The 14747-nt window shown below is 41.5% G+C and overlaps 1 protein-coding gene and 1 long non-coding RNA gene across 2 annotated transcripts in view; one reads left to right on the forward strand and one right to left on the reverse strand.

Moving 5' to 3' along the window:
• col4a6 (collagen, type IV, alpha 6) overlaps positions 1–14747 on the reverse strand; it is a gene marked incomplete in the record, with an annotated part of 106998 nt that overhangs the window by 30771 nt on the left and 61480 nt on the right. The window contains 9 exon segments of the mRNA XM_024287809.2: positions 18–107; positions 2518–2562; positions 4236–4271; positions 4479–4541; positions 4630–4665; positions 6304–6360; positions 6437–6556; positions 6645–6689; positions 6880–7014. Coding sequence (XP_024143577.1) covers positions 18–107; positions 2518–2562; positions 4236–4271; positions 4479–4541; positions 4630–4665; positions 6304–6360; positions 6437–6556; positions 6645–6689; positions 6880–7014 — 627 coding nt within the window.
• Positions 5373–5803, forward strand: LOC118600055. Its single transcript, XR_004949628.1, has 2 exons — positions 5373–5491; positions 5580–5803. It is a non-coding gene; the product is annotated as an uncharacterized LOC118600055 (long non-coding RNA).

Genomic DNA, 14747 nt, shown 5'->3' on the forward strand with positions numbered 1-14747 from the left:
CCATTCACTGCTGTTACCTTATCTCCCTTGTAGATAGTGAGAATTTTGGGGGCTGTTAGAGACCCGCTCCCGGGAGCACCGCTGGGTCCGGGAAGACCCACGTCGCCCTGGAGTCCGAGATATACACAGCACACGTCAGCAGGTGGAGGGAGAGGTCAGAGACAGCAATGGATAGAAGGCAGAAACAAAGACTAGAGGCTCCATCTGTAACAGCTGCTTAAGTTAACTTTTTATATTTTTGAAAAAGATCCAGACATAGAAACTGAGGATGTTGGTGGGGAACTCATTTAGAGGTCTTGGACCAGAGCTGGACGAGAGTCGGACCAAAGATAGATTGACCACAGCGGGACTAGGGGTAGATCCGAGCTGAACAGAAGCCAGATCAGAGATCTACCGGGGCTAGACCAGAGTTGAACCAAAGATGGACAGTAGCTACTCCAAAGATAGACCAGAGATGGTCTTAATGGACTAAAGATTGACCAGACCTGCAACAGCATCAGACTACAAAGCTAGATCAGGGCTTGACCAGACCCGGTACACAACCACAACTGTGGCTGGATCAGATTCTGGGTGGAAAGGAGCCCGAGCTTGTGGGCGAGGCAAATAAATGATCAAGTTTACCTCCACTCACATCCTGAGGTCTGAAACTGGAATCTACTATTATTGTGGTGAGAGGCGATGGACTGGTATAGGTTTACTTCTGAGCTCTTAGCTCAGCTACCAAGTGTTGGAGTCCATCAAGAGTATGTGGCACCAGAACACCTTTGGCAGTCGGTTGATGATCGACTTTGTTGTCATTTCAGACGACATTCTGCCTTGTGTCTTGGACAATCAAGGAAAGAGAGGGACAAAGCTGTTTCCTGATTACCACCTGGTGGTGAGTTGGATCCATCAGTAAGGGAAGAGACCGGAAAGACTTAGCAGACCCAAATGTACTATGAGGGTTTGCTGGGAATGTCTGGCTGAGCCCTTAATTAGGGATATCTTCAATATTGGCATAACTTAAACAGGTACCAAGTGAGGCTAGGGACAGTGGACTATGTCCTCTACCTCATTTGCCTCTATGGCTATTCAAAGCCGTGGTTGCTAGGTCTCTGGTGCCTGTCGTGGTGGCAATCCCCAAACCCGGAGTTAAGAGATGCCGTCAAGCCGAAGGAGTCCTATCAAACCTGGCTTGTGGGACTCCTGTGAGGAGCCAGTTGAGGTGGTTCAAGAATCTTGTCCAGATGACTCCCTGTCAGGTCAATACACAACAGGGAGGAGACTAAGGACACACTGGGGAGACTACATCTCTCAAATGGCCAGGGAAAACTTTGGGATTTCTCCAGAGGAGCTGGAAAAAGGGGCATGGGAGAGGAAAGTTTGGGCATATTTTCTTTAGACAACTGGGAAAGAGTGGAAAAAGATGGATGGATATTATTACACTATCGGAATAGTCTGGATTGGGACAGATACATTATATTTTCTTCTGCACTGATATACTGCAGCTGAACCAGAGCCGTAACAGAAAGAGATTACAGTGGGACCAGAGGCTGATTAGAGATGGTCCAGAACTGGACCAGAGAAGAACAATGGAGAGTAAAAACACGACAGGAAGGAGACATAATGACAAGATACTTGACACCACAACCAGGAGACGGGTGGGTGGGGGGTCACCAATCATATGAATTCGTATGTAGCATAAACTCAAAGTTTTGGGTTCATTGTGGGATGAGTTTAACCTTCATGCACGTGCAAGGAAGATGGCGGTTAGTACAGGTGTTGCGTTGATCATGTGAGGCAGGGGTGGAGTGTGACAGATCAGGCAGTGTGATTCCACAAACAGCACGTGCACAGATGTGATGGAGATGGACAGAAGGAGAAGACAGTGATTCCAGCACCCAGGTACCACCCACTATTCAGAACCCAGATCAGAACTGCAGTTTGGACTCTAGATTCACGAGTCAAGCCACCAGACAACCCACGACTCCCAGTCCACTTCAGGTCACACCTGCAGGACTGTTTCACAGACTGAGATCGGGTTCGTCTGGAGGCTGCATGGAAGCGTTATTAAAAGAACACAGAGGGGGTGCGAGTGATGGTTTTTCACACAATCCGGGAAACGGTCAGTCAGAGGATGGAGAGATGTTAATCATGAGAGCGGGACGTGAAACCACCAGGAACACCTCAGCATGCAGGGAGGAGTAGACCAAACCCACAATCAGTCAAGACTGCAGTTTAAGGAGAATCAAATCATAAGAGAAATGCAAGTCAATGAGAGAAGCTCCTTCATCATTTCAGGATGACCAAATAAACCAAAATGATAGTTTTCTGAAACATTCTTCTAAAGTTCATGTTTTCACCTGAAGAATATCTCAGGAGCAGAAACCTGAACCCGTTGTTCAGACAAATGTTAATCAGCCTGTTTTCCGACTGACATTATTCATCCGAAACTTAACATGAAGGAGCCTTCTGAATGAGTGAGGGTCCATATGCTGCTATATGTGTTTAAAGTAATGTCAGAATTAGAAGACGTACCTTTTCTCCTTTCTCTCCTGGTCCCTGTGGGTCAAAACCGGTGTCCTGGGAAGAAATATTGAATAAGCAAACTTTAAGGGAGAAACAAAAGAGTGACAAAGTAGACCATTGTAGTGCGACAACTAGAAAAGCAATTAACAAAGGAGGTCATCCGGCAGCTCGTCTTTTTATTACTTTACTTTTTGTACATTGTGTATAACAGGAATTTAATGTTGCTTGAAAGAAGTTTGCTAAGAAGAATACAGCCGTGTTCTTTGCTAGCTTAGCGTTATATTGGCACTTTCTAATGTTGACATCACTTTCCGCCAATCAACAGGTGGTTACAGCAGCTCCGCCCCAACCGTCACATTCCATTTTTCTATGGACCTACAACTGATGGGGGCCCTCACAGTTCAGTACAGTTTCATTGGTCAATTTTATAATAAAAACTCTCAAAACAACGGACCGGCCTAGTGCTGCCACAAACGATTATTTTAATATTTTTTTCTATTTACTCGACTAATCAGGTCATGTGCAAACTGGATGTAAAGCACACATCTTAACCATCATTAGCTTTAAACTAACTAAAAAATAGATATATAGCATTACCTGAGATAATGCTAGTGCAAATGCTGTAAGCTGAATATGTCTACTGAAGATACTAGTGCTGATAGCTAAAAATGCTAAAATTGATAGCTAAAAATGCTGAAGCTGATAACCAGCTAAAATATAAGTTAAAGGCCAAATTAGCCTAAAAACTGAAAATAGTCTGAATTTGCCAAAGCTGGTAGCATGCAACTGAAATATTAGCTAAACTCCAAAATAACCTAAAAAACAAAAAAGCCTAAATTAGCCAAAATAGCTAGCTTTAAGCTAAAATATTAGCTAAACTCCATGATAGCCTAAAAAAACGTAATAAGTGCCAAATTAGGAAAAACTAGCAGAATGCCATTTTAACTTTCAACTTTATTACACTCTGACTCTATATAATATAAAGTAACGACAAATCGACTATTAAATTAGCCGTTGACTATTTTAATAGTCGATTAGTCGACTAAGACCGGACTATACTGTACCGTACCGAACCGCTCAGTGGAAACTAGGCTTTACGTGCACTGGGGGTAATTATGAAGACAGCTGTAGATGAACAACCGAAACTTGGAGTGACTGACGGCGACCACAAAGAAAACATGACCAAAAACCAAACTCATATACTCGATCCTCACAGTACCCCCCCTCAAAAGGACAGATACCAGATGCCCTAACACTTGAAGAATGGACCAGGAGGAGCAACTGAACAAAATAAACCAGAGAAAAGTTCTGGTTCTTATCAGAAGGTGGCAATAGGATGTCAGGACAGGGGCAGGGGGGTGACAGTTTAAAGTTGGACAATCATCAGTTGATCTTGGGGACCCTGGTGACCCTACTATCAGTCAATTATCACGCCTGTCTCTGCGCAACCTCCAAAAGTTGAGTTCTTACCCAGGAGCTCTTCATTACAATTTTTTAATTACAGTCACTGTCATGAAAACACGTCATCTTCATAAGATTCTTCATCATGCAGACGAGGGTCTAAGACAGCACAAAAACACATCTAGACCTACAGATTCTTCTCAGAACAGTACACACCCATGAGTTTTCATCATTGAAACTCCTGTTTTCGTGATGACTTTCTGACATTTTAGTGCAAGCGCTTTCTTTTCCACAAACACACAGAATAGCACGTTGTTTGAACTTACTATTGAACCTGGGGGGCCAGGAGGACCAGGAATGCCCTGAAAAGAAAAAAAAAATAGGATTTCAATGGAATCTACAATCCACATGACTTAAAAAAATTAACCTACAATTGTTTAAGGAAAACTCTTCAAGAATAAATCAAACCATATACTCTTTTCTTCAACTTCCTTGAGCCGCGGTGACGTTTGTCTAAGTCCAAACTGCTTTAATTCTGCTATTGGAAAAGATAGAATCAACTGACGTACCTTGAATCCTTCAGGTCCTCTTTGACCTGGAAAACCCTGAGGACCGTCGGGACCGCGGAAGCCCTGCAGAGAGAAAAATCCTTATCCTCCTGTCCATACTGACAGCATCTCCATCAGTTTTCTGTGGTCACTAGGAAAAAGAGAGTCTTACAGTTGGACCTGTCAGCCCAGGAGGCCCCGGCAAACCCTGGAAGAGAGAAGTAAAAAGATAAATAAATACTTTATTTTAATTTTGGAAATGTTGACTGCAAATGTAGCGCCCCCTGCTGGACTAAAACAGTGCATGTTAGCCATCATGGAGGATCATCATTTACATCCAGAGAGTTTGAAGTTAGTGAATAAATGTAAACTTTCTTAAAATAAAAGGTAATAATTGAGACACAAGTGGGATTTGATTTAAAAAAAATACATACGCTTATTTATTCACAGATTTACGGAATTATAAATTAAATACATATTTATTACAAATGATAAAGTTTAATAAAAAGAAATATATCAAATCAAAAATTCCAGAAACAAAACGCAAAAAATTTAATGAAATATCTTCTTTTGACTGATACGGTGGCCTTGAAGGACAAATTACATCAACAAATCATTAAATGCAAAAACACAAAAGGAAATTCCAGAAACTAAAATTTAATTCCAAAAAACTAAAACAAAATAATTAAACAAAATAACAATTAAACATTTAAGAAAACAAAAGTAACCACAAGAAAATGAATTTTTAAAAATGACACAATAAGAAACTGGAAAAAGTATATTTTTATATTTATTCCCGTTTTCATTTGGTATCTTCCAACAGATAATATTCATTTGCTTTGATAATTATTCAATCAACTCTTTACTACAGTTGGACAAAACATTCTTCTTCTTCAAAACTCATTTGTCATGGTTCCCCTACGCTCCTCCTCCACCTCCTAATTGGACCCAGCTGTCGGCACTCTTCATCTACTCTCCAGCCTACTTAAGAGGAGCTCTCCCCAGCATTCTTCGCCAGTTCGTTGCCTTAACCGGTGAAGTTACCTGGCCTCTTATGTACAAGTCTCGTATTTATTCTCTGAGTCTCGCCTTCGTCTCACAACTGAACTCCTCTACCTCCAGGTCCTACCTTCCACGTGCCGACCTGGGTCCTGCCTCGTCTTCCACCTCCTCTTCATCCAAGCCTATCTTCTCCTCGTCACGCACCCGCTGTCGAACTCACCTCTTCGAGCCACCCGGCCCGCTCCAGTCTGCCGCTGGTCCTCGCTCCCCAAAGTCTCCATCTCCACTCCTGGTTCTGGACGTACTCCTTTATCTCCACGGACAATAAACCTCTATTTATTCCACTCCTGCCTCACATCTTCCTTCCGGGTTCCAGCAACTGGGTCTGCCTCGTTGCGTATATCATGACATCATTATCCAATCTCCGGTTTCTTATTTTGTTTCATCTTTCAATATTTGATTTTGATTTTTAGAAATGTATTTTGGTTTTCCCAAATCATAATTTTTACAGTTTTGTTCCTCGAATTTAGAATTTCTAAAATATAACATTAGTTTTTTTTCATTTTGCTTTTTTAAACTGATCTTTAAGTCCTTTGTTGATGTAATTTGGACTTCAGGGCCACCGTACACTCGTCTTTTATTGGTGGATGGTAAACCAATGAATAGAAAACATGCTGTATCTAGGAAAATCTGTGTTTAGATTATTGTGGCTGGAAGGGGAGAATTAGGTGCTGTTTTTCTGTCAGTTAGTTTCGTCTTTGACTAAATCTAAATCTGTGAACTCCCAAACGTTATCAGATGGACACTGGAACCAGGATCATCACATGAAAGTGGGGCACCTCACCCCGGACGGTGAGAAGTATCTGGGCTCGCCTTTCTGACCCTTCGGCCCCGCCGGACCCTGACGGAGAAAAAGAACCAGCAGATCAATATGTTTCTGCAGCTCCCCTACTGGATTCTAGGGGATGAAAACTCACTGTACGTCCTGGAAATCCAGGAGATCCAGTTCCCAAACCAGGCAGACCGGGTTCTCCTTTGGTTCCGTTACATCCATCCAACCCAGGTGGCCCCCTCTCACCTGGCTGACCAGGATGACCCTGCAGGTCAAACCAGAGACAGAACAAATCTGATGTAGAGAGGTTGATCTTGACAGAACGTTCCAGAACAAGAAGAGGAATGACTCACATCACTGCCTTTACTCCCCGAAAATCCTGGCACTCCCATTGGTCCCTGCAGGGAAAAAAATAATGAAACCGCATAGGTACAAAGATCACAAGGGGGAAACAGTGCCCTCTGCTGGTCAGGACATGACCAACAGCAGGACAGCTTCCAGGTTGAAGCTCATTTGGAATTTAAACTCCATGTCTGCATGTGTTTAAGAAGCACAAAAACAATAATAAAAAAATACAAAAACATATACCTTATCTCCTTTAGGCCCAGGTGGTCCTTTACGTCCAACATGACCTCCCTCTCCCTTTGGCCCTCGAGGGCCCAGTCCGCCTTGTGGTCCCTCTAGACCACTAGGACCAGGTTCACCGAGAGGCCCTGGTTGACCCTGAGAGAAAAGAGTTGTTAAAAGAAAGAATGTTACCCTGAACTCAGAGTATCCTGCAGTTGTAGTTGATGTGGTTTGATTTGATTTGATTGCTGTGGTGTGTTTTGGTTTAGTGTTTGATTTGATTTGATTTGTAGAAAGTCACCATTAAGGCTTCTGGAAACCTAAAAACTACATGCTAAGAAACAGGAATAATTCAATTTTGGTAGAATTTCTATATCTTGAGACCCAGCTGGACAGTCCTTGTTTTTCTATGCAGTAATTTACACTGTAGATATGTTTTAAAATACTTGCATTAGAAAATATTTTTTTGTGAGAAACATCCTATCAAACTATAATTGTAAAACAAAACAAAAAAACAATGCTTTTCTTTTTTTACCCTCTACTTTATGACTTGCTCTTTTCAATTATCTTTAAAGTTATTCTCAATACTTGACATCATTTGTTTTTAGTTCAGTCCCAGCTTCTTTTCTCACAGATATATTTTTGATAATATTACACAATAATTCCACAATGAACTGGATACTGTCCAAAAAGCTGAATTCCAAATAGTAAATTTAGTTGTTTCTCACAGTAAAACTGTATATGAAAATGGTTTTATGTTTCATAGCACAATATCAAACATGTAAAAAATAAATATGTATAAATCCACAAACAAAGCAAAGATAAAGTAAAAAAATGGGAAAAATGGTGAAGCTCCACTCAAACCATAACTGTTGTTTTGTTTGCTTCAAACCAAACATTTCAAATTTAAAACCTTTTCTGTAAAACCTCATGTTAAACTTGAATGAAAACTTTATTAATAGGGTATAAATATTGGTGTGAACAGCAGATCTCACAGGTGAGTTCAGCGATTAAAAAGTTCCTCATTTCTTTTATCTATTTTTTCTGTGTAAAACAGTTTATTACTTATTTTAACTATATTTTATAAAGTTTTAAACTGGGTCAAAACAGATGTTTACCTGTGCTCATACTAAGTAATTAATTTGTTAATTGACCATTTATGAACTGACTTTTTAAAGATTTTAAATAAAAATTGTATTTATAAAATAGGATTTAATCATCCACAAAATATTTTATCATTCATAAAACAAACAAAACCAATTCCTGTAAAGTTTTAACCTCAAATAATTTGAACACAATCAATCTGAACTGAGTCGGCCTAACATTCTTTCCATGTGGAAGTCCAATCAGAACATATAGTTTTTTTTAAATCAAACTTTAAAGGTCAAAGGTTACAATCCAGATCTGTGCTTAAAGTCCAGCCGGATTAGGGGTCTGCAACCGGAGGCTCCAGATAACACTTTGAAGAAAAAGTAAATACAGTTTTTGGTACTTTTGGTTTATTTGTTGTAGTTTATGAAGTGTTTTATTTTATATGTTTTATTTTGAAAAGAAAATGTACATCCTGTTGTTGAGAGTAAAATAAATTTGAAAAATATAGAAAAAAAAACCCAATATTTTTAAAAGCTGCATTTTATGAAGTTTATTTTTCTAAACTATGAGGTGAAGTTTGTGGCTTCCACTGGTCAACAGGAAACTGGAGCTAATGGCTCTTTTAGTGTGAAAGGTGCACTGCTTTGAATGAACCACAGGGGGGCAGCAGAGACACACCCAACATGAATAGAACGGCAGATGGGACAAGAAAAAAAAGATGGACTGATGTTTGGTTGGAGTCCATCATCCTGTGAAATCTGGTCAGTAGTTTTTTTTTGTTTGCTTTTTCCCTTTCCCAAAGAGGCAGTTTGATGCCTGGTATTAAAAAGAAAAATAATGTCTTCTCTAATGTTCCATTAAAAAACTTCTCATAAATTCCTCTCATAAGAGTCCTATCATAATACAGGAAGGTTGAAGTACAGCTGCAGATGTGTGTTTACAAGGCGTTTGCAAGGCTGACATGCGTGTAAATGCAACATGAGCAGCTACATTTCCACACCTCAGCTTTTATGGTCATGTAATATCTACTCAATGATTTGCTGAAGATTTCTCCAAAACTAATGAAAAATATGACTTTGAGGGATCAATAAGTGCAGAAAAATCCAATCTATTTTGATATTAATAAAAAAAATTGTGTTTAAAAAGATAAAAATATATTTATATATTCTTTTTTAATGATCCAACCAATCTGTTTGTCGTCACATTCATGGATTTAAATATAGGTTAAAATAAACAGTAAGAATTAAAGCAACTTTTTGGCACTTAACCCAGTCAACAAGACCAAATGGGCCCCGTATGGATGAATATGGAGTGGGAATAAAATGTGGGCCCAGTTTCCGTGATGGCCCCACCTTTGTTTGCCTACATTGGCTTAAGTGGTCATTCAGTGGGTAAGCTCTCTATGCTAGCCAGCCGCCTAGTGGACAGCGTAGCATGCTAGTGAGCTCTTCTGTATTGAGTTAGGGAGCTCTGTTGTACCGAGCTAGCAAACTTCCCCTGAAGCGAGCGCTGTAGCATGCTAGCGAGTTCCTCTGTAGAGAGCTCCGCTGTATTGAACCACAGCCTCCCCTGTAGCGAGCTAGCAAGTTCCTCTGTAGAGAGCTCCGCTGTATTGAACTACAGCCTCCCCTGTAGCGAGCTAGCAAGTTCCTCTGTAGAAAGCGAGCAAGTTCCTCTGTAGCGAGTGCCGCTATATCCAGCTAGCGACCTCCCTTGTATTAAGCTAGCAAGCTCTGCTGTAGCATGCTAATAAGCTCATCTTGGGGCGGCTGTGGTGTAGCGGTAGGGCGGTTGACTCCTGATCATAAGATTGCGGGTTCAATTCCCGCCTTGTTCGAAGTGTCCTTGGGTAAGACAATGAACCCCAAATTGCCTCTGGTGGAAGGTAGAAAAGCGCTATACAAGTATACGCCATTTACCATCTGTAGCAAGCTAAAGGCCACCGCTGGAGCAAGCTAGCTAGTGCCGCTGTATCGAGCTAGAGAGCGCCACTGTTGCAGGCTAGGGAGCTACGCTGTCCACCGGGCGGCTGGCTAGCATAGCTAGCCGACCCACTGAGTGCCCACCTAAGCCAATGTGGGCAAACACAGAAGGGCCCACATTTTTTATCCACTTTGGGGCCCACTTGGGCGTGCTGGCTCAGAATTTACACAAGCATTACATTATTTTTTTTTATTTATTATACCAACAATTTAATTTAAAAAGCTAAATCATTGATATTTCAACTTTTTTTTCTATTACTAAAATAAAAAACTTCAGAAACTAACAGCAGGTTTGCTGACCTGTTCAGACAATGATGCGTTCAGGGTCATCGTGGTCGTACGGTCAAAGTGAACTCTCCAGTTAAAAATGGTTGCAGCAGTTGATCTTTTCCTTTTGTGAATTGTTACAATTGAGTTTCTTAATTTCAAAAACTGAGTCGTCTCCTTTCAGATTCTTCACAAACGAGGTCCCTGACCTCGGCCCTGCTGGGAGGGGGGCAGCGGCTCTGCTTCTAGGCTGACGTGGCCCCCCAGGACAGGCAGTGGGAGTGTAATGACAGGCCTGCGAACACACCTGTTTTCTCCACAGAAACTATGCGGCTCCCACAGGAGACACTTTCTCTCACTCTTCACGTCTTCCCTGTGAACTCTGTCCACCTCGCCGGGATCAAAACCAACCAGGACTTGTCAATGCAATCATTTGACGAGAAAACTGACACAGTCTGTCATCATCTGAGATCATTTGAAGACGGAAGCAGTTTTTAACCTTTTTAAAATCCCATTCCAATCCTCTTTTGATCTATTAAAATTCTTCCCAATAGTATGTTAATTATGATTGTCATTTTTAGCCAAAATCAAATGTTTTAGGGCAGATTTTCTCCCCACATTTCCCCAGAAATTCACCTTTAAGTTGTGGGCGGAGTAAGCCTGCCTCCATTTCCCATCATCCCATTTTTTACGCTCTCTCCTGCTAGCTTACAGCCCCGCTCAACCCCAAACTAACACCAGCGGTGCAACAAAAATTCTGCGTAATATTGGAGCTATCCAGCCGTACAGTTTGAGGAAGACATTCATGGATCTATTTGTCTGTAAGTGGATGCATCAGAATGGAGCTTCTGGCTTGCCGTAGTCGCTTCTAGATCACTGCTACAAGCTTTAACCAATTGCAATTTTTCACCGACTCCTGATTCACAATGATTAAATAAAGAAATACTCAGAAAAACAATTTTAGGCTTAATTTTCTTCATATTTGTTCTCCATCATAACACCAAAAACAGGATTTTTTTAATCAAGAAAATAAAGTGAGATCCACAAATTCCGAAGCTTTTCCAGTAGATTTTCTAGAGTAGACTCGCCTCCTGTTGCCTTCTCTGCACCCCCCTCCACCCCCGTCCCCATCTTGCCATTCCATGACCATCTCTGGCTGGCACCTTCACCAAACCAGGCCCACCCCCCCCTTCACCTTCCATTAGACTGGTCAGTTTGTGGGTCCAAATCCCGTCCAGCACAAAGAACACAATGAAGTCCATTCTAAACTAAGCTCTCTGGACTTACTGCCCCCCCCACCAGCCGGCCCGGTTCACTTCCTGACTCAGGAGAGACGGATTCTAGCCTTCGTATGTGTGTGTGTGGACGTGCGCGCTGAACCACACGTAAAAAACACAGCAGCACACAGCCACACAGGCTTTCACCAGAGCTTTGTTAGGGGGGTTCATGGGAGATTTCAGCTGTCACATCTCATGCTCATCCGGAGTCGATGATGAGCGAAACGTGGAGGGGGGGGTGGTGGGTCTGTGGGTGCGTGTTTGAACAGCAAGGCGGCGGCGCAGCCAGAGGACTGTCTGGTGCGAAGACGGGCGTGAATCAGCAGAAAACCGAAACAGTTCAGGGAGGCCAACGCTCCCTGCTGACCAGGCAAAAACCCATTCCAGAAACGGGATTCCCACCAGGAGCATCCAGAAAGGGAACCTTCTGCAGGTTTCACACAGAACCACAACCGTTTACTCTGCTGCTGCTCCGGTCTGGAAGATGACTTCTGGAAAAACGAATCAGATCCTAATCGTACGAATACTTCCTCTGGGGAGCGTCCACTCTAAAAGCTTTGGTTCCAACTTAGGTCTGGTCTCAGTCTGATTCAGACCTCTTAGTTTGGCAGGTTTGAACTCTGCTTTGGACCAGAGGAACTCTGATTCTTCTTAAAGATGAGGGTCTCTTTCTACTTGCAGGTGAACTCTGATGCGGGTCACTTAAGTGCGAAAGAAGACTTTTCAGGGACCAAGGATAGTTGGACACTTATTGACTGTATATAGAGAACTGGACTGATCGGGTGTGACATCACTAATAGAAAAAACCTTACCTCCAGTTCCAGTGAAATGAAGCCAATTCAGTCACCATTTCTAAACAACATAGACGTTTCCATGTTGGAGCCAGATGACAGTGATAGGTCCGAGTCACGACATCTACTATCAACAATTATTTCACTAAGGCATCTGATTGGTCGGTTTAGAACTTGAATAACTAGCAATAAAGGAAAAATATCTTTGTTAAGAAGAATGTATCAGAGCAAGAATGGTTGTTCTGACAAATAAAACGACTGAGAAATAACAGTCTATTTCTCTATAAAAGTCTATGGGATTTTGGCATCTTGGAGCCAGCGTTGGACGACACGTTATCATTTCATGTCGTCACATATTGACGTTTGGTTAAGGACCCCTCCGCGTCACTTTTTGATTTTTTGAATGTCCCCAACTCGATTTTTGATGTGCTGGCTGTTCCCATTAAATCACGAGTCCCCAACTTCTGGGTCATGAACTCCGGGCCACGAACCAGAACCGGTCCAGTACCGCAATGCGTAGCAGACCGACCCCCAAACCCGATATCGGTACCCTAACCAGATGCGATACTGGACCCCAAACTGCTACCACACGTGGTATCGGGTGCAAACTGGACGCTTTTCCTGGAACTGGATTAGGGTACTGGTTCTGGACACGTACCGAAGACCAGTGCGCATCCAGTACCGCATCCCAAGGGTTTCGGACCTTTGATTTTACAAACTAGCACATCAAAAAACGACGAGTTGGGAACACCCAAAATGTAAAAAAATGACGCGGAGGGGTCCTTAGAGCCAAACGCCAACATGTGACGACTTGGGGATTAGAATGTGCTGCTTTGGAACATGAGGGGGGAGGGGTCTATCAGTCCTGTTCTCAATTTAGTCAATGAGAACACATAAACCAAAGAAATGGCGTGAGTTCCATGTATTAGGAGGACGACCCAAAACGCACAGAGTGAACCTGAAGACAATTATCTCATCCCAAACCTGTCCCACAAACACTCCCCCCCGGACTGCCCCGCCCTCCGCTTCTTCCTTAAAAACAAATAACCTACACATTCTCGCATTCAGGTGCTTCCTCTTCAATAAAAACCCCTTTAGGTCCAACCCGCCCCGCCGTCCCGCACGGATGATGTCATAAGAGCATTGTGTTTGGGCAGCTGTCAGACTGGAGGGGGGACAAGAGGAACAAACAGATCAAATCAATCTCAGGATGTTGTCTTTTAATCTAAAAGGCAGTTGCAGCCTCGGGGTTTGATTTCCTGTAGATGTCCAAGAAGCCAGAACCAGATAACACCCCCCCAGAAACCCCACCTCAGGGGCTATAACTGCAGCCATCACGTTTAGGTAGTTTAAGAGCTCTAGAAGCAGATGTGAGCGCTCAGAAATCCACGGCGACTTTTTATGAGCCGGGATGGAGAGGGGTGAAAGCATGACTCAGCAGGAAATCAGGAGATCAAAATTAACAGCATTTGTTGTCTTGTATTGGTTCATCAGATCATCTCAGCTCTCCATCTTTGGACCTCACGCCTCAGTGAGATTAAGGAGGATTCTTTATCTGGAGAATGTGGATGATGTTTACAGCAGGGAATAAAGATCCTTATTCTGACTCCAGCTTCAGTTCAGCAGCTTTTTCCTCACATGAGACTGACCTGAATGTGAGCGCTGCTGTCTGATAACACGAGAGAAAAAACTTAACATAAACTTTTATTCTCACTATTTGTATGTGTTTGTATTTTTTTTTTATTCCTCATGTCTTTTGCTAAAATTATAGTACTTTCATGTGTCATTTTCACAAGCAGAATGAGATTTAAAGAGCTCTTAAGTCAGTTTATCATTCATGAAAATCAAAATAATTTACCCTTATTCAATGTGCAACTGATAAATGGTGGATTTTTTGGTCACTAATAAAACTATATAATTTAATAATAAAATTAAATCAAGAAATTACAACTAATTCAATAAAACTAAACAGTTTAGCCTTTTTATACAAATGATGCTTTATTATTTTTTTAATGACTTGAATCTCTTCCTTATTTTATTTATTTTCTTAATCACATTTTTATTATCTAGATTGTTTATATGTATTTTAATATTTTAATTGATATGTGACTTTAGATTGTTTTTATCTGTATGTGGTTATATTCTTATTTATGTATTTATTTAACCCTTTTAGCCTCTAAACTGCAGACATTCCTTAAAAAAGGGCTGAACAAAAAGATTTTACTGATTTTTTTCTATAAAACGGCACTCAGTGACTTTTGTTGTTTTTTAATACTTTTGTCAGTTTAAATGTAAGACACTAAAAGTTTTTAGAGCATAAAAACGAACATAAAAAAGATTAAATCAATGTGTAATCAGCTGGACCTCAAGAGACTCTGTGGGAAATTCCTCAAGAGAGAAAACCACATGTGATTATATAGTACCATCATCTAAACACACCTTTAAAACATTAGGAAAATAATAGATTAGCATTTTTGAAC

The sequence above is a fragment of the Oryzias melastigma genome, linkage group LG18 (assembly GCF_002922805.2).
Source record: "Oryzias melastigma strain HK-1 linkage group LG18, ASM292280v2, whole genome shotgun sequence".
Classification (NCBI taxonomy): domain Eukaryota; kingdom Metazoa; phylum Chordata; class Actinopteri; order Beloniformes; family Adrianichthyidae; genus Oryzias; species Oryzias melastigma.